Source organism: Lycorma delicatula, chromosome 1 (genome assembly GCF_047948215.1).
Source record: "Lycorma delicatula isolate Av1 chromosome 1, ASM4794821v1, whole genome shotgun sequence".
Classification (NCBI taxonomy): Eukaryota; Metazoa; Arthropoda; class Insecta; order Hemiptera; family Fulgoridae; genus Lycorma; species Lycorma delicatula.
In genome coordinates, this window is record NC_134455.1 from 359474253 (window position 1) to 359494420 (window position 20168).

At 33.7% G+C, this 20168-nt stretch overlaps 1 protein-coding gene across 1 annotated transcript in view; it reads right to left on the minus strand.

Annotated features, from left to right (window-relative positions):
* The window catches only part of LOC142317922 (farnesol dehydrogenase-like), a 66686-nt gene extending 52974 nt beyond the window's left edge, over positions 1–13712 (minus strand). Inside the window, exons 1-2 of the mRNA XM_075354461.1 lie at positions 13581–13712; positions 7899–8070 (exon numbers count right to left, since the gene is read on the minus strand). Coding sequence (XP_075210576.1) covers positions 7899–8070; positions 13581–13712 — 304 coding nt within the window. The remainder of the gene's footprint in view (positions 1–7898; positions 8071–13580) is intronic.
* Between the last annotated feature and the right edge of the window lie 6456 nt (positions 13713–20168).

Consider the following 20168-nt stretch of genomic DNA (forward strand, 5'->3'; position numbering starts at 1 on the left):
TACTGTGCAGGAAGTCTATAGATAGTGTATTCATACGGCAGGTTCTGACACACATCACGTCGTTGTTAAGCTTGCCGTGAATGGTTTGGAACTGGTTGTAGTTAGTTCGTGCTTTCAGTACAGGAACCCCACTGAACAGTACTTGGAAAGATGGGATAGAATTCTTAGGTTGGTAGCGGGTCGTCCTATTCTTATAGGAGTTGATGCGAATGCCAAATCGCTTCTTTGGCACAATGGGATCACGGACGATGGCGGCGAACTAATTGAAGGTTTCGTCACGCAGCATCATTTTGATGTTTTCAATGTAGCTGGCGAATTGGCTACCTTCGCCGATGCAGTTAGTTTGCGGAGAGCCTTCCATGACATTAACATTGACGTTACCATTAGTAAGGATATCCCTGTTAGGATTCTAAATTGGTCGATAGTCGATGATTGTGAAAACGATCACCGGCTAATAGTTTTTGATTGCGTAGGTGGGCTGCGCGATGTCTTTAGAGGTGACGTTCTTGATAAGCAGGGGCGCTTCCTGCAGAGGCGTGCGGATTGGACTAAGTTTTCAAATATTCTTGCGGTCAGGCTAAGAGTTTTTACTCGAAGTCTAGACGAGGTCCTGTTAGACAACCTGGCAGAGAATTTTTCTTCTGCGGTAGTTGAAGCCGGTGAAAATTCCATTCCCAGAAGCAAAGGTCGGGAGAGTAGCTGGATGGTGGACTCGGGAATTCACTGCGATGAAGCGGATTGTGGGCCGGCTCAGGAGAGCCGCACAACGTGCAGGTGATATTGATCGGCATGCAGTCTTGATTGCGGATTATCGTCGGAAGAGGACCGAGTATTTTCATAAGGTTAGGTCTTCTAAACGTGATTCCTGGCGCTCTTTTGTGCAAGAGCAGGGAAATAAAGACCCATGGGGTGTTGTTTATCGAGTACTTGATCATAAACGGAAAAAATACATTCTTCTGTCGGCTCTCTCGACCCAGGATGGTGTTGTTATAGAAAGATGGTGTCCTCATTCATCTGATGGACAATCTGCTTCCACATGATATCGAGGTTGCTGAGATCTCGTATCATCGACGTGTTCGCAGGGAAGTTGTAGGTTTTCACTCTGAGATTTTGTCTTCAGAAATTACGGAGGCGGAAGCCCGTCAAGTAATTTGTAGCCTGGCTGGGAATAAAGCCTCCGGATATGATAATATCACAGTAGAGCTCCTTGTTCGCACATTGCCCGTAATTGTTGGTCCCCTGACTAGGGTTTTTAATAGGTTGCTTTTTGCTGGGTACTTCCCAGCGAGTTGGAGAGGTGGTGTGTTGAAATTGCTCTTCAAAGGTGGCGACAAGGATCCCACTGTAAGTTCTTCTTACCGTCCTCTAACGCTCTTGCCTGTAGTAGGTAAGGTTTTCGTGAAGGTCTTGTACCTCCACATTAACAGTAGGTTAACTTCTAACATATGCTGAAACGACCAGTATGGCTTCCGTCCCGGCAAGGGCACAGGGGACGCGCTTCTTAGGGTTATGGATTTGGCTTCGTCCAACGAGTGCGAATATGTACTCGGCGTCTGTTTGGACATATCTGGGGCGTTCAATAACTTGTAGTGGCCCTCTGCCTTGTTTCAGCTGCAGCAGCGTGGATGCAGGCTAAATGATAATAGGGCTCTCTCGAGTTATTTCAGCGATAGAACTGTTGTCCTTCGTGACGGCAGTTCGGATGTAGTAAAGACGCTGTCTAAAGGTTGTCCACAGAGCAGTGTTCTAGGTCCACTCATCTGGGTCGTTGAGTTCGATCTCTCATGCGATTGCGAATGCCCAGTGACTGTTGCTGGTCGAGAGCGATTCGCGTACCGAGATAGAGCTTGGGGCGGCACAGGCAAGTAAGATATTAAGGTTGTGGAGTCTTCAGTATAAGATTGTTTTCAGTGTGGAGAAAACCACTATGATGTACTTGAAGGGTCGTCTAGCTGCAACCCATCATCCACGGGGTGTGATGGACGGCCTACCAATTAGGTATGTTACCGTATCCAGGTGTTATCCTAGATGAGAAACTTCAAGGAGCACCTCCAGTTTGTAGCGAAGAAGGCCATCGATGCCTTATTCGGTGTCCATAGAGTCAATCATCCCGATTGGGGGTTGAATTACTGTACCATCCGTGTTCTTTACAAAGGTATCTGTGAGCCCATAATGTTGTACGCTACTCCCGTCTGGGCTCATCGTTTACAATTCCAGTGTTATAAGGATATTCTTTTGCGAGCCCAGCGTTTACTATTGTTAGCTGTTGTTGGTTACAGAACAGTCTCGCGAGAGGCAGTCACTGTGATCGCCTGCATAAAACCCATTGATATTTTAGCTACGGAACGTAGTAAGCGAAATATTTCCAAGAAGGGAGGCCTTATAACGTCAGGGCGTATGCGAGAAATTGAAGACCAAGGTTTTGACTCTTGGCAAGCTAGGTGGAACGATTCTTCTACTGGTCGATACACGCATAGTATTTTTTCAAATGTTACGTAGTTGCGAGCAATTAGTTGGGTTTCCCCCAATCGGCATATAACTCAATTTCTTTCGGGACATGGTGCTTTTAGGGATAGTTTGGCTAGGTTTAGGTTGGTTGACTCCGGCTTGTGTCCGGACTGAAGGGTCGAAGATACTGTGGACCATGTCCTGTATCTGGCCCCGGTACGAATCTGAGCGTACCAGAATTCTTAGGAAACTTGAGAGAGTAAACTCCTTCTTTGATCTGCGAATTAACTGAGGGACTCGCAGAGATTGGACAATTGTGGCTGGCTTCCTTCGATTCCTCGCCCTGCGCAGGACAGCCGAAGGGAGTAGAGTAAGAACCCGGGTGGCTAGGGACCGTCTGGACAAGTTGATTGGCCGAAAATAGGCGCTTTGGCGGCGAGCCACGGTTAGTTAGATTTGAGGTGATTATAAATTGAATAAGCTTTCGGCGGAACGGCGACTGCACTCCCGATGGCATGGAACGCATGCAGCCGTGAGGTGCAGCGGCATCTCGACGATGGTTTTGAGGTGATTGTCACGCGGGACTCTGCGATGGAACTGATTGGGAGTAGGCGGTCTGTTCACCTCTCCCTTGTAGACCAGACCAGAGTCCATAATTTAACCTAAGTCTGTGGTATGAACTAAAATTGAGTTCAGTAAGAGTAAATTAAATTTATAAATCAAATCATTTATTTTAGATAAAATTTAAAATATTTTAAATGTTTTAGGATTTTCCCAATGCTGTTTATATAATTTACCACTTACTTGCAATCTATTCAGCTATATCAGATATTATTTATTTTTGTTTCTATATACCCTCACTGGTGCTAAAAGGTTTGCTTCTTGTAACGTAATTATTTTATCAATATGAATGATTTCACATTCATCACAATCGATTATATGAGTATATAAATTAATAACAGTAGTATGCTGCTAGTTCATTATCAGTGTAGTTAAGTTTATTAGTTGTGCTGTAATTTTCTTTTCTGTATATATTTCTTACCAAGTATTCTGTATTTTATTTATCCATTTACATCTTTATTATCTTTTCTTCCTTTATTTCTTTTGGTTTTGGCAAATTATATTTTTTTTATTTTCCTTATATTTCCAATGCAGTATTTTCAGAAGTTTGTTGTCATATTCTATTTTCTTATTCGTTCCTTTTATTTGTTTTTTTATTCGTTCCTTTTTATCATAGAAAATCATTTACCTTTACAGTGTGTATTTTTTGAGTATTTCTTTTGTTCTTTCATTCATCAATCTGGAAGAAGTTCATTGAATTACTTAATGTTTGATAAGAGAATTCTTTCAATTGTTTTAATTCAGTATAAATGTTTTATTATTGACATATATACAGCAAATACAGCACATTGTTATTATTGTTCTTATTTATTTATTTACTTTATTTTATGACTGCTTAATTTTGAGGAAGGCTCATTTTACTAAACTGAATACCTAATTGTATGTAATATGAATACATGAAGAGGCAACATGCCTTAGAGTTAGTTTTAAAATTATTTTATTCATATTTCAAAATTATAAAAAACACAATTTATTCTTGACTTTGTGGAAATTTTATAAAAAGTTAAGTGTTCATCACTTTTCAGTATGTAGTTATATTAAATCACATTAAAAATCTTTTATTAGTTTGCATTATATTTACGGTTTTGTTGTTATTCTCGTGATTCAGATTCATGTAGCTGTGTGTAAAATCTTGTTATCTGTTATCAGATATTTTTAATTAAGTTTTTAATTAATTGAGTAGTTGATAATGAAAACTTTTATTAAATTTATTATTTGAGAGTTTTCTGAATGTTAAGTTTTTACAAACAAAAATAAACATGGTTATCAAAAAACAAAAAAAAGGATAAAGCAAAACAGTAAAGAATAAAAAAAATAAAAGAAATAAACAAAGAAATGAGAAATGAGAAATAAACATTGAATGATTTCACATAAACTTAAAAGAAACAAATAGAAGAAATATAAGAATAAAACAAATAAATTCAACTACGATTACAGTATGTTTTCTATAAAATTTGTAACGTATTCCACCTTTTACTTCTATTATTAGTGTCCTTTGGTGGTGTAATGTCCTTATGTCCTATGTCCTTAATGTTATATAAAAAAGTGTTCAAATTGTATAACAATATGTTATTGGGTATCTCATCAGAATGATTTCAGAATGACTGATATGACATTCTGTAACAGCCAGTTGTGGTCGTCTATTATCAATTCCTCACATGACTAAATAATTTTGCCAATTATATTCAAAATTTTCATACTACTTTTGTGCACATCAATCAGTCAAATCTCCTTTGATTTTAAATTTTACAAATTTACTCATTTATACTATATTCAAGATATTTTTACAGAGTATATAAACATACTTTTCACATGGATGTACTTACCCATCAGCATTACTGACAGCTATGTGTTCACATGATCAGATACTCACATAATGCTAAACATCAGTTACAGTCTATCAATTACATGCTAGTCTAATCTAATACTCAGATACATAATACTCAATATATAATCTAATACGCTAGATGGCACTGGGGTTGGAATATTTTGAAAAACTGTATTTAATGGTCTGATTTGGGTCATATTCAGAATATATATTAGTTATGTGAAAGAAATATTTTTGCAAAAACTAAACCTGCTAGGTGGTGCCAGTGAATATATGTATATATAAGGCAATGTTTGTATGTGTGTCCCCTATAGACTAAAAAACTATAGACCGATTTACATGTGGGTTTTTGAAAAATGGTCCGCATTGTCCGAAGAACGTTTAAAGCTATTGAAATACTCGATCTAACTTTTTTATACTGATCAGATTGAAAGTTAGGAGTATTTTGAACCGACTGCTGTTGTTTAAGAATGATTTTAATTAAATCTGATAGCTAGTGCTGTTTTGACAATTGGATTTATTTATATTCTGACTTTTTTAAAGTGGAAGGTTAAATTTTGTGAAGTTTAGCAATGGTTGTAAGTCTCTTAAAGTTCAGTATTAATTGTGATTATTTTGCAGCCATATCCCTTTTCGTTTAAAATTCATTTTCAACCGACTACTGTGTTTAGAGAGTGTTTTGAATTAAATGTGATAGGTAGTGCTTTTATTTTGCCAGTTGGATTTATTTACCTTCCGACTTTTATAAAGTTAAAGGTTAAATTTTGTGAAGTTCCATAATGTTTTTTTTTAATGTTTTATTAAACTTTCAATTGTATTATACAATTATATCAATTTATAATTGTATAATTACAATTTTATATTTTCACATACAAAATATGTCAATTTAATACATATATATAAACTCAAATCTAGCAATAGCAAAGCATTGTCGGGTCTGCTAGTTGTACTATAGGGTTTGAACATGTCATTCCTTTTAAAAATAAAAAAGGATAAATAATATATCAAAGTAAATAATATGAAGCAAAATGCAGTCTTAAACATGTATAAAAGTTAAAAAGAAAAAATCATAAATGCAATATGACCAGTATTATTAGTTAAGTAGAAACTTTAGTAGAAGTTTCCATTCTAAAGGTGTACTCAGATTATTAAGCAAAATAAAATAACAGGTACTGCTAAATCTTTTGACTAAAAATAAATACAAAAAGAAAATTACATTTAACACCATGAATCAATTTGTGAAGATAGCAGTAATAAGAAAAATTCACAAATTTATTTATTTCAGTTTTTATAAACTGATATACCAACATTTGAAAATATTTTCTCAATACTCAAAGGTATTTTCTCATTAACTGACTTGAAGCAGATAACTGTTTTATATTGAAAGTGGGCAAATTTGACTCAACCAAACGCCCAGTATAGCCTGTACCACTACAGGTGTGCCCCACTAAAAACCTACTCCCTTCCAACAACATGGTGACGGAACCACCTAATAAGGTTTTTATTGCTGTCAACATTGTTATTGTCAACAGGCACACCTGTGTAGCCTTCAAGCCACAGCTTCAGGCATACTCCAAGGGCACCCAGAAGCAACAATCTGGTTGAACCCCCAGCAGCCCCACTCCCGGGAGCTGGCCCACCACCAATGCATCATCCTCAAATGCTCTTGGTAGAAAGAACTTCCCAGAACCATCTACAACACCTGTTCCATTCATCATCAGAATTAAGCATCCTTTGCATCACTTTCTGGGGAGATTTGTCCACTGACTGGTCATATTTCCGTCCACTTTGTACACTCCAAGAAAGTATGCTTGATGTCAGTTTCATTATGTCTCCAGGACAGCCCACCCTGTCACTCCAACTTCATATCCAGTCTCCTGACAAGGAGAGCCTCTAACAACTTCCCCAACGTATTAACTAGCCCGAAGCCCTCCTCCATCGGAACCAGAACCAGTCTTGCCGCCATCCATGTCATCGGAATACTCTCGCTACATATGGCCTGAATAAACGGTTCCAATAGTAGTAACATCTGGGTCGCCTCCACAATCACTTTCAGGGCTTCAGCTGCAACCCTATCTGGGCCTGAACTTTTGTGCAGCCTGAGCTTAGTGATGGCATATTCTAACTCTTCCGCCATAAACCGAAGAATTTCCTCAGCAACTATCCCCTGGCACCTCCAATTGCCATCCTGGGAAAACAATTCTCAAAGAATTTCCCCCAATTGATCCCCGGGCAGTCTAGGCAGGGCACTTCCAAACCTGCCCATGACTATATGATACGTGACCCCAAAGGGGTCCTTGTTCAACTTTGTGCATATCTCATGCCACCTGTTCCTCTTTAATTAAAAACACATAAGAATTAAAAACACTTTATTTTAAATTTGAAAAAACTGTAAAAGCATGCTATTACAAAAATTCGGTATTAATTTTTATTATGGTTATATTTTTAAAGGTATCAGCTGCAGAGGCCATTAACTTCATGTACATAATACCAAGTTGTACATGTACTTCCCTGTACCATGTACTTCCCTGTAGGAGTAACACCATAACACTGTACAAGGTGTTAAGGACCTAAAATGCACTAGATAAGATGTAAAAATCCCTATATAGTGCTGAACAACACAAACAGGTATATGATATTTATTATGGATGAGTTGTTGAAAAAAATAATCGTAAAATATTATGAAAGTCCATATGGTGTAGAATTCCTTATGGAATACATGACAACGCACAAGAAAAGTACATTGTAAACTAATTTATATGAAGTTAAAATCTTAATACTAATTTAACATTTACTCCATATGGTTAAAAGTGCTTTATGAAATTTTAAAATGCCATACAATATAAATAAATAACACGAGCATGTAAGGGTATGAAGAGCCCTTACATGAAAATAAAATTAAAAAAGAAAAATTTCTACATGCTGCTCATTAGTCTACTGTCCCATAAAAATAACATAAAACTGATCAATAGTAGATTTTTGACATCTGCACTAAACCTACCTTCTATTGGACTGATTTTTGAAGAAGTTGCAGTATTGTTGACCAAAATATGAATCCCTCCTAAGTGGCGTTCTACCCATTCAAAAGCAGATATAATATCTTCTTCATTAGCAAAATCTGTTATTATTGGATGAAATTTATCCTTCTTCCTCTTAAACTTGGTTTTCAATTCCTACAAATTATTCAAAATCATTTACAGATTTATTTATTTATTCATAAAGGTAAACAGAAATTGAATGATCTTTCTAAATGGCGGAACAGTAAGAACCTTCATATGCTACTGAGTCATTCCATCAATCTTTGTATATACTCTATAAATAAATATATATGTGTATAAATAACTTTTCTTGGAAAAAAATTAAATTTTACATTACAAAAAAATTATAAAAGTTATTACTACCATTCATCATATGGTGTCTCAGCAATGCAGGTAGAAACTAAATATATATTGCAGAATTGCTGTAAAATAAGCACTTCAATAGATAAGTCAGTAATTTACAATTCTCTCTCTCTCTATCTATCTCTCTCTATCTCTCTATCTATATCTCTCTATCTATCTATCTCTCTATCTCTCTCTCTCTCTTTATTTATCTATCTCTTTTGTGTGTGTGTGTATATATATATGTGTGTGTGTGTGCATGCGCACAGAGAAAGAAAGAGAGAGAATGTGTGTGTGCGTGTAGTTACTGATATTTTGGTAAAAGTATATATATATATGTATATATATATATTTTTATATAAACATATGCAAGTTAAAGTTGAACTTATAGCAGTGTGTGTTTATTACATATATGTTTTAGCTGGTAAAATATATGAGTACATGTTAGTTGGAGTATAATTTCTTTTTAAAATTCTTTAAATGAAATTCTGTTTAAAAAGTATTGTCCAAATCACAAACATGGTTACTTGTCTGTCACTTCAGCATAAGTAATTAAAATTTTCTTTGTAGGTAACTGGAGGACAACAGGATGAAGCAGCTATCATCAAGACAATAAAATGTTAGTTGTTTTAACACTTATCAAATACACCACCTCCAAAATAAAAATGTATTAAAGAGATTATTTTTATCAATATCACCTAATTTTTACAGTATAATTTAAGATTTCAATGAGCTGATTATTACAATAATAAATGTAAACAAATTGGTTTTTATTTAACAAATTTTTAAATTGAATTAGGACTGCTGGATTCTTCAACTGTACAGATCCAGTGTACCTTTGTTCACTTATGTTTACTTTTATTTTCTTTTAACAGTATGACATTAATAATCATTTTTTGTAATTATAATTAATTATCTCCTTCAAGAAATATGTTCATCAGGAGTTTGCCATTGTTAAAGGCTTGTCTATCAGTGTTGAAGTTTGGTAGATTGAGATTAGCAATACCAAACAAATTACTGTTATTTATTATTTCTAGATTTCTGCCTCCTGGTTACTGAAATGTCACCAAACTTTAAAGGGAAAATTTCCAAATGATAATGTAAAAAATTAATTTTCAATGACATTCTGTAGCCTAAACCTTTGTAGTTTACTTGAGTTCATTTATAAGCTAATCATGGTTTTCAACTCTTTTGTTTTCAACAAAATCAGTAATGACATCATTTAGATGTAGAGATGGTAAAATAATACATTCTGCTTTGACAAGAAGAATGACAGCGGTTTTCTTTCCTGGGGTAAACAGATTTATTTTTGGCCAGTCTTTAACTGTGTAGTGTTTATGTGTAGCCCGACTACCCCACAAACATAAGGAACACATATATTTTGTAAAGCCACTCTGGAGCCCAGAAGAAGACCTATTGCTTTGAGGTTAGCAATGATTTAAGCATGTGTTCATCACATTTAATAGCTTTTAAAATTTTCGATATACTTTTATTTGTTTCTTTTATTCCTACAGAATGTACTACCAGTATAGAAAACTTATTCAAACTATACAACAACACTGCTTTTAAGCTTCTTTTTGATGAGTCTATAAATAAATGCAATCATGAATAACGTATTCAATGTTCAGTTCAGACATTATACCCCTACCATCATGGCAAGAACAAATTAAACAATCTCTTCTAAAGAATTTCAGTTAAATTTTCATTTCAATTTCTATGTACTGAAATTTTAATATCCTTGTTTAATAAATTCCTTTCTTTAAGACAAGTACAAATTTATTGTTTAGACAAGTACAAGTCACGATAGGTCGCTCAGCTCTGCTTCTGTGATGAGGTGAGGTTCAGTATTTGATTCTTCTGAAATATAACTAATATCTATTAAAGTTGAGATTATCAGTTGTTCTTTCTGAGAATCAGAAATTTCTTCCGAAAAAGTTGGAGCAATTGGATCGGTAAATCAACATCATGAAGTATTGGTCTCATAGCTGAATGAACATTTGAGTATGCGATACTTCTTTTATCGTTTGAACTGAAACCAGCAACATTTGTTAAGCAAAAATAAAAGTCTTCATAATGGTTAGTAGGCTGTCACCAAATCATAGGTACGCAAAAAGGCAATTTTAACCACTGGGTTAGTTTAACATAGTAGCACTTGATTCATGCTATATTTGGGCCCAGGATTTATCATGGTCTCCCAAGGGACAGTCAAAATAATGTTTGTAAGCAGATTCAATACTGGTTTTTTGTTGACTCTTCGTGGTTAATAATTCTCTACAAATGTAATAAAATAAATATTTGGAGAACTTTTACAAGCCCAATTTTTTTTTTTATTCATAAAATTGAAAATTTTTTAATGAATGAAGGTAAACTGAAATATTACAGAAATATTTATTTAATTATAAAAATAAGTTTTAATTTATAAATACTTAATTACTTAAAATACTATAAGTAATAAAGTATTGTTTAATTCTTAGTACATTGTTTCACCATTGGGTGCAATAAAGCATAGCATAAAACACACATGAACGCATGCACAAAACTTAACAAATATTAATTTTCAGTAAAATAATAGCAAAAGTTGTTCTCTCATAAAATCTTTTACTAAATTTATGGCTTCACTTATGAAATAATATTTATAATATGTGTATGATAAAACCACTACCATAACCAAAAAAACACAGCAAGTCATACCAAGTGCTGAACTCATATTGAAGAAAATTTCATCACATTGAATTACTCATTTACTTGACTTACTGACATGTCTGGCTTAACATGAAATGAAATCTATGTCATTTCAAATGACTTATGTATAAAATATAGGTCTACAGCATGCATCACAATATAAATCAAATGTGAATAAGCAAACGTACAAACATACTGACTTATTTGTATTTTTTGTTCTACAAATGATGGAACAAATAAATTAAGGGGTTGTACTTAAGAATGTTACATCATGATGGGTTGTTTCGGAATACATATTCAGATTTAACACCTACTCCTTTTTCAGTTCAAAATTTTATGTTGACCATAAAATATGGTCAACGTATTTTTATTTTTAAATACATATCCTTTCTTAGTAACACACCCAAGTATATAAGTTGGTTAAATATTTTCCCATTCCAGATAGAAAAATAATTTTATTATTATTATTCTAGTGGGGCGCTGTAGGGCTTCGTCTTCTATTAGACATGTATAATGCATGTCTGAAGGCTGGTTCTTTTAGCGCCAGGTGGAAGATCGCGCGTCTTGCGCTAATTCCCAAAGGCAAAGAAAACCCAGTCGCCGTACTGCTACCGCCCATTGTGTATGCTTGACACAGCTGGTCAGGTATTGGAGAAGGCGTTAAAGAAAAGACTGGTTGCAGCTATGAATCAGACAGGTGGCCTGTCACCTAACCAGTACGGTTTCCGGCAGGGTCGGTCGACCCTAGACGCAATTCAAGAGGTTGTTGAGGCAGTGCAGCGAACAGAGGACCACAATCATTTTTCGCAACATTTGGTACTTCTCGTTATGTTGGACGTTAAAAACGCTTTCAACTCCGAACGGTGGAGCTATATGATTCGGGACTGGAGCATTCGTTCGATGTGCCTCAATACCTGCTCAGAATGCTGGACGCATACCTGAGGAACCGGGGTCTCATTTACGACACCGCGCGGCAGGTTAGCGTAAGACTGCGATCACGTCAGGGACGAGACAGAGGTCGATTCTCGGTCCCGACCTTTTTTTTTACGCCGTCTATGATGGCTTGCTGAGGTTGGAGATGACTGAAGAATCTGGATTGGTTGGGTACGCCGGCGACGTGGAGCGTGCCCAATTGAGGCTCAGTCAAGCCATGCACAGGTGCCTGGCTGGACGACCATGGACTGTCTCTATCCCTCATCTCGATTCCCCCCCCGAGGGGAGAAGATCCCACCTCGTAGCGTGTCCGGTCGCTACACCACCCCCTCCGTTCCTAGCCACTAGTGGCTTTAACGGAGGACATCTTCTCGCCCTCAAACTGATTGCGCACCACAGCTTTCAGTTCAGGCCCCGCAGATCTCTAGCCCTCAGCAAAATAGAGATCGTGGTTCTAACGAAAAAGCGAATCGACATCCTTCTCTCCCTGCGGGTCGGGGTAGAGGTTGTCAAGACCAAGCCGGCCGTAAAGTACTTCGGTATGATGATTGACCGGAAACTCAGCTTCGTAGAGCCGCCGACAAAGCTCGAGTCACTTCCGCGTATCAGACGGTCTCCGAGCCTGCAGTACTTGTGGTCGCCGGCGTCATACCCATTGCTGTTTTGGCAAGGGAGCACCAGGTGATCTACAGGAGGCGACGAGCAGGCGAAGACAGGGAGAACATTTTTAACGAGGAACGCACTCGCACGTTCCTCGCATGACAAGAGACCTGGGACCACGAGAGCAGAAAACGATGGAACGCAAGGCTTATCCCTCTGGTCAGACCGTGGACGGAACGACGGCATGGAGAGGTGGAGTACTACATGACACAATTTTTAACGGGTCAAGGTACTTCCGCGCTTAACTCCATGTCATAGGGAAAGCGCCGTCCCCCGACTGCCTCTACTGCCCTGGTGTACGGGACGATGCTGAGCACACCTTTTACAAATGTGCTCGGTGGACGGCAGATCGAGGGACACTACAGGCGGATCTTGGAGTACTGAGCCCCCACAACGTGGTTGAGATGATGCTCCGTGACCTGAGCAGCTGGGAAAGTGTAGCCCGATTCGTCGGCAACATTCTCAGGGCCAAAAAGGTTGACCTGGGTAGTCCTGAAAATTAGATAGCATCTAGTCAGACTAGTATAGGAGGACTCGACCGGAAGTAATGTGTTAAAAGGTCCTGGGTCGAGTCCGGCAGAAAGGGGGTTGGTTTTAGTCGGTAGTCTGCTGATAGTGATTGGATAATACCATCAGCGAGAGCCCAACATTCCATGCGTAACTGCATTTCCACCTCCTTCAGCAAAAAAAAAAAAATTATATTTTCCTTCAACTGATCATTATTTCAACTTTACAAATATTCAGGAATTATATACACAAAAAAAATTATAACAATTAAAAATATATTTAATTTATGATATAAATTATGATTTTTTCTATTTATTCTTAAAGTAAATTGCCTGCCAAGAATTACTTTAAGAAATATGCCTGCCAATTACTGATAGAAAATAATGTCTCTGCGAGTTTCAAATTTTTATAAAATGTGAATATTAAAATATGCTGTTTATTATTATTATGATTATTATTATTATTATTATTATTATTATTATTATTATTATTATTATTATTATTAAGAACAAAGTACTTACCGCAAATCTGTCCAGTCTTTTTGCAAGACCAACTACCTCCATACCAATATTACCCAATGTTTCCGCAATAGCTGTACCAATTGCAGAATTGGCTCCAGTAACCACTGCTACTTTTCCTCTCCATTTTTCCATTATTTTAGAGTAATTGAAATACCTTATAATAGTAATAATATTTAAAAAATTTAATTTTTCTTAAATTTAATCTTTGATATTGATATAAAATTTGTTTTCTTGTTTGTGTATATATTGCAAATATATTTAGAAAACTACATGATTTTCTTGTAGGATATTTTTATTTCTGTATTATCTCATTAACATCAGTACAATTTATTTTAATAATTAAGTAAGCCTATTTAAAAACATTACAGTATTTCAGTTCTACCTCTGGTACGGTTCTTTTGGATTTTTTTCGTGTATTTTGTAATTTCATGAATTTCAATTTTTACTTTCCGGCAAATATAGCAAGAACAGCAATATTAAAGGGGAAAGTATGGTGATCGTGTTAAAAATGGGACATCGGATTACTAGAACAAAAAAACAATGTATATAAGTGTGTACGTATGTACGTGTTTTAAGCACTTCATTTGGCCTCATTCACAGCATTGACTGAACTGATTTTCTAATTTGGCTCAAACATTTCTGTATATAGGAAACTTATATTAATTATTTTTAAAAATTATTTCGGGGAAAGGGGAAATTTCGCGAAAATATTCATTTCTATTTTCTTTAAAGGGGTTTAGAAAAAATCTTTACTCGGGCAAATTTGTTATGTCCATTGCATATACAAATATTCAACTTTTTTTTTTCAAAAACTGAACCCTCACATCATAAAATTGTTTTTTTTTATGCTCTATCTTTCTTCGGTTTTAATATTTAAAATAAATAAATCTGGTGTTTTATACATCATATATATAGCTATCAAAAAATTTCCACAATTTTCCAAAAATTGTAAAACACAAACCTTAAAACCAAAACGTTATTTTTGAAGATTTTTGTTTTCTATTTTTAGCCTCAAAATTTTACACAATGGCCTACCCATATATATATTGAATTATATTCATGAATTATATTTAAATATATATATGCAGTAGCCGTCACGGAACGGCGAGCTTAGATGATCAGTCCGCACGTCACTGCTATGCTATTATTATCTGAATTATATACACTGTACAGTACAAAATTATCTGACTGTAATTCATTTCAAAACTGTTACATTCATTTCTTAAAAATATAACAATTATTTGGTAAGTGGGGATTACTAAGAGCGAGGAACATGTTTTAACGTTGGGTAGTAATCGTCACCACATCAAGCTCTCTCTTTATATCTATTTAGCTTCCGGAACCACCGTAATATATTAATTCAGAGGATGAATGATGATGATATGTATGTATGTACATGTTTCCACCGAAATCCGATTAACTACTTGTACATACATATATGTATGTGTAAATTCAAAATTTATTACAACAGTGTAACATCATCCTTTCTTTCTTGACTAAAACCGAAAATCCACCCTTATGATGCAGTTACTGCGACAAGAGTTTTTTCCAATTGAATATTGAGTTTGGTTTAAGTATTTCACGCATCAATTAATTAATTTCTACGAATAGTCTGAAATTTGAGTGTTTGTATCAATCATAAATTTCATCCTCGTTTCTAATATTGTGGTTATGCTTTCGCACATAGATCAACTTAACTGTAATGTTTTATCAAAATATAGAAAACTTTATGCAGGAATTGAATACAAAATCAGCTGATCTAGTATAAACAATGTAGTGAACAACACTTTCTAAAATAAATTGGTGGAGATTGAAGGTTAGTTCTTCGTAACAGTAAGGGAGCCAAGTTGAAAGAGTTCCTCTATCAAACGTTTAGTTCTAATTATAAATAAACTTAATAATATTCGTTATGTCGTAATACCACTACAAACATTAAATCGATAATAAAGATTTTTTTTTAATTTTAAATGAAGTTGGGTGGTTAGAAACCCACATTTAACGAATATACTTTTAAAGGAGTGTGTGCTTTCTAGCGGAATATTAAAAAAAATGATGAGTTAGGTTTGGTTTCGAACAGGAAATAATTAAAAACTTTAGTTGGATTATAATTTTTATTTAAATTGCAGTTATGTTAAATTATTACTTTCAATAAAAAAAGATTTCTTAGTTATATGTTTTAACATACTGATGTCCAAGTTAAAGTGAGTATAGTGAAAGTACATCGCTGTGTGTGCACGCGCGTGTGTTTGTTTTTTTTTTTTTTTTAAGAACGGTTTAACTCAAAAGCATAAGATTTGTGAATTCATTTTTAAAAACAAGTTGTATAGGTCTAAATATACCGAAGGGATCTGAATTTATGAAAGAATGTGCAGTTTTATTTTCACTGAAAAATAATAAATGGAAATATAAAATGTTTTTCATCCTAACACTCCCACCATTGAAAATATGATTTTTTCAGTTTCTTTAGCTTTTTAATATTTCAACCTACTGAACTGTATTTTTTCCCAATGGTTTGTTGTCAAATTATAAAAAATTGTCAACTTTAATCAGAAGTTAAAGAAACTACCATTACTATTCCGTTTTATAATTTGTAAAATTTGAGTGGAAAATTTCATTAAATTTCTATTACCTAAGAAGTAAATCTTTTAAAAATATATATTATAAATCGACCTTCTGCGTTAACAGGAGGGAACTCTATGATAATTTTTTATATATCTCTTTTGTTAATAATAAGTTGTACATAATTTGATTTTCTAATGCAAGAAAAGATTAGCGAGTGAAAGGTTATGTTTGGTTATGTTAATTTCTTACGAAGTTCAGTATACGAATCGTTTGTTACGTTGCCTAACCTAACCTTAAAATTGATGTAAACCTAACTAAAATAAAATTTCATTTAAAACAAATTATTTAATGTATATTACAAACAGAAAACAGCGAAAATCCGTTATAACAATGAAGTGTTCCATTAACACGAAGTATGAAGTGTGTCCGTTAAAACAGTAAATATGATACAACCATACTCACTTCAGACATTTTACCAATATTTTATGATATTAAGATACGATGCCTTACAATAAAATTGAATTTATGCTAATGTTAATATATTACTTGTCTAAAAAAGCCGTTTTATAAGTTCATTTTTCTTTTGAAAGAAAATTAAAAGGTCTGTATGACTACAAAAATAACAAAGTTTTTTTATGTAGTAACAACAATTTTCTATTATCATTGAGGTAAAGATTATATTTAAGCTCTATGCTAACGCTGGGAAAGTTCAGAAACATCGTTGCCAGTTTTCCCTCCTTATTAAGTGGATATTGGCTTTAAACTAAAAGAAAAACAAATTGCTACTCTTAATAAAGCCGATCATTATAAAAAATAACCCAATTTATTTCGTAGAAAAAGAAAGAAATAGCCCCTGCAGCTAAAAATATGTACTGGAGGAAAATTTTGTTGATTTTTTATTTTTATCTACTTTGCTTTTTTGATCGTTTTTGTAATGGAACTAAACAAAATCCATTAAAAAAAATATATAAGTTTAAAAAACTCAACTTTTTTAATAATATTTTTATTTTTTGAGATATTTGTAAAAAAAAAAAACAAACAATTCTTCCTCCATTTTTTCTCAAATCACTGAAAAAACTGACTGTGCTTAGGATAATAATTAATCAAAGAGTAAATAAGAATAAACTTTCTCAGCTTTGTTCACTTTATTTTCTGTTTTTAATTAGATTATTTCGTTTAAAATTTAATCATTCTGTCCTTTCTTGAGTTATAAAAAAAAAATATTGTTCTGAGCCCATTTCTTCTTTATTATTGTTATTAACTTCAACTACATTTAAATATTTTTAACTATTCTGTAAATTGTTACATATATAACCTACTGAAATATTTTATACTTAGTAACTAAAAATAATCAAAAGTATAATTAAAAATGTTTAAATTAATTATTACAAATTTAAAATCAGATGTGACATTGTTTTATATTCTAAAAATATAGTGTACTTACCTTTGTTTCTGATTCTTTTAACAAGATTAAGATTGAATTGTTTTCGATCATTGTTTGTTCGTTGAATGATGGTGTATCAACTGAACATAACAGTAGGTTTAACCCGCCATGAGCACGGGCTGTGTTTGTCTGAATGATCTCCTTGTACACGGCTTTCAAAGAAAAATAAATCTTGATTTTGACTAATGAACGCGTACAGAATGTATATTAATTGACATTATTTTTTCTTTATTTTAAGTGATAATTTTGATGTACATATTTCGCTTTTTATTTTAAAATAATTTTCTATTAAAAAAAATTAAAAATTTTCATTAAAAATAAAAAAGAAGTTGAAATAGGTTATTTTTTGGTATTAATTTAGTAGGCGATCTACCGCTGTAGTTAGTTCTTAGATGGCGCCCCAGAAACTCTATATTAAAATAAGAGAATAAAAAAATAAAATTGTAAATATAATGTAACTAAATTTATACTCGCTTCGCTCGCCAACCTTGACTAGCGAGCGTAGGTTAAGTTTGGTTAGATTATACTTATAATTTCTCAGCAAATACCTCCAAATAAAAACTGATTTGTAAGAAAAAAATGGCTGTATCCGAAAAAGAACCGATATCTAAATTTTGGTTTCTTGAAACATTTCATAAATAAATAAAGTTAATTATTTACGGAACTATTTAGATTCTTTACGTAAATCTCCATGAAATGTTTAAATACAGTTTGTCTGATATCTAACTTCCAGAAATATTTGAAAAATTATGAATGAATTTACCATCTAGTTATTCTTTAAATATTTCTGTCAAAAAGAGACACCAGATTTTGTTTGTTTTCAGAACACTGACTGATCAACAAGTAAGCCATTTTGGGTTCGGTAATTTCAAGCTTTTTATAGAACTTTTCATGAAACCGGGAGAGTCTCAATTTGTTAATTTACCTTTTCAGTAAATTTGAAAGTTACGAGATTTTTGCGGAAAAAAATAATATCGAATGGCGCAGATTCAAACTCTAGTTCAAAGTTAATAATGATTTATAGATCTCCTTCTTGTTCTTCCGAAAACATTCTATATAAACTATTGAAAACTATTTTTAAATTTCCTAATAAATTTAATGTCATTGTGTGTGGCGATTTTAATTATAATATTCTAGCCAATTCCAGTCTTGTGACGAACAAACTATCATCTCAATTTTAGTTAATAGGTCTAAATATTTTGATCTCCCAACCAACCATAATTACAAGTACGTCGGCAAAATGTAGATACATATTTAAAAATATACAAAAGATAATTTTCGATCTTCTTGGGAGATTACGGTCTTTTCTGATCATAACCATCAAACTGCAATAACGTAGTTTATGAATGAAAACAAGTACTTTATTTTTTACTTCCTTGTACGAAGTTAAGGAAGAACTGTGATCGCGAAAAATTTCGATTTTCAGATTTCAACGAAATTATTCATTTTTACCATCACTGAATCCATTTTGACTAGTTTCCGCTGAACTCTGTTATGTACGTACGTATGTATATCGTATAACTCAAAAACGATTAGCCGTAGGATGTTGAAATTTTGGATTTAGGACTGTTGTAATATCTTGTTGTGCATCTCTCATTTTGATTCCAATCGACTGAACGAAAAGTCTCCAAAAATAACCAAAATCCAAAATGATTTTGATTTTGGGCGTTTTTTAACTGCCGTAATAAGCTCTCACTGAGACCTTTGCAACGATATATCATGTGGTATTTATTTTCATTGGTTCCAGAGTTATACCCAAATGAAATTTAAATTAATGAAATATTTGAATCTTACAAGGGAAAGGCACATCGGTTCGATCCGATTTCATCCCCTTTCCTTTTTTTAACTTTTTTTTTTTTAATTTAGATATATTGATTTTTTTTTTTTACTTTTAAGGCCGTAAAGGACCACTTTAGTCAAAATAATTCAAGTCTTTTTTGCCGATCTTTTGGCCTTTAAGTTCTTAGGTTTTACTTTCTCCCAATATTTAGTCATTCTTAATGATCTTGCTTTACGATCCTCTTCTGAATAAACCCCTTTTTGTATAATTAAAAGTTCTTACTTTAAAGTTGGTATTCGGATCTTTAATAACAAATTTTAATTTTTTTCGGATTTATTAAGTAAATCTTCGTAAGTCAAGTTTAATTCTTGCAGCTTCTTTAATTTCTTTAATCCATAATGGCGGATTTTTTAAAGACCAAAATTGATCGATAATTCTCTTAGTAATCCTATCCTGCGGTAATCTTAACAAGTGTGCACAGAAAGAAATTCGCTTCTTTTTCATAATATCAATTAAGGATTCCAAGTTTTCGTACAGAAATTTATTAGGCGATAATCTGTACTGATTTTCGTGTTTATATTTTTTGTTTAAACGTGTTCTAAGAATCCTGCGTTCAACTTTAAGCAAAGGTTCAGTCCTATTTTTCTGATTTAATCTAAATAAAGTCTCGCTCGCGTAAGTAATTACTGGTTTAACCACAGTTTTGTAATGTCTAATTTTAGTGTTAATCGAGAGCGATTTTTTGTTGTAAGTATTTTTGGTTACTTATAGCACTTTAAATAATTTATTAAGTCTTTCAGTC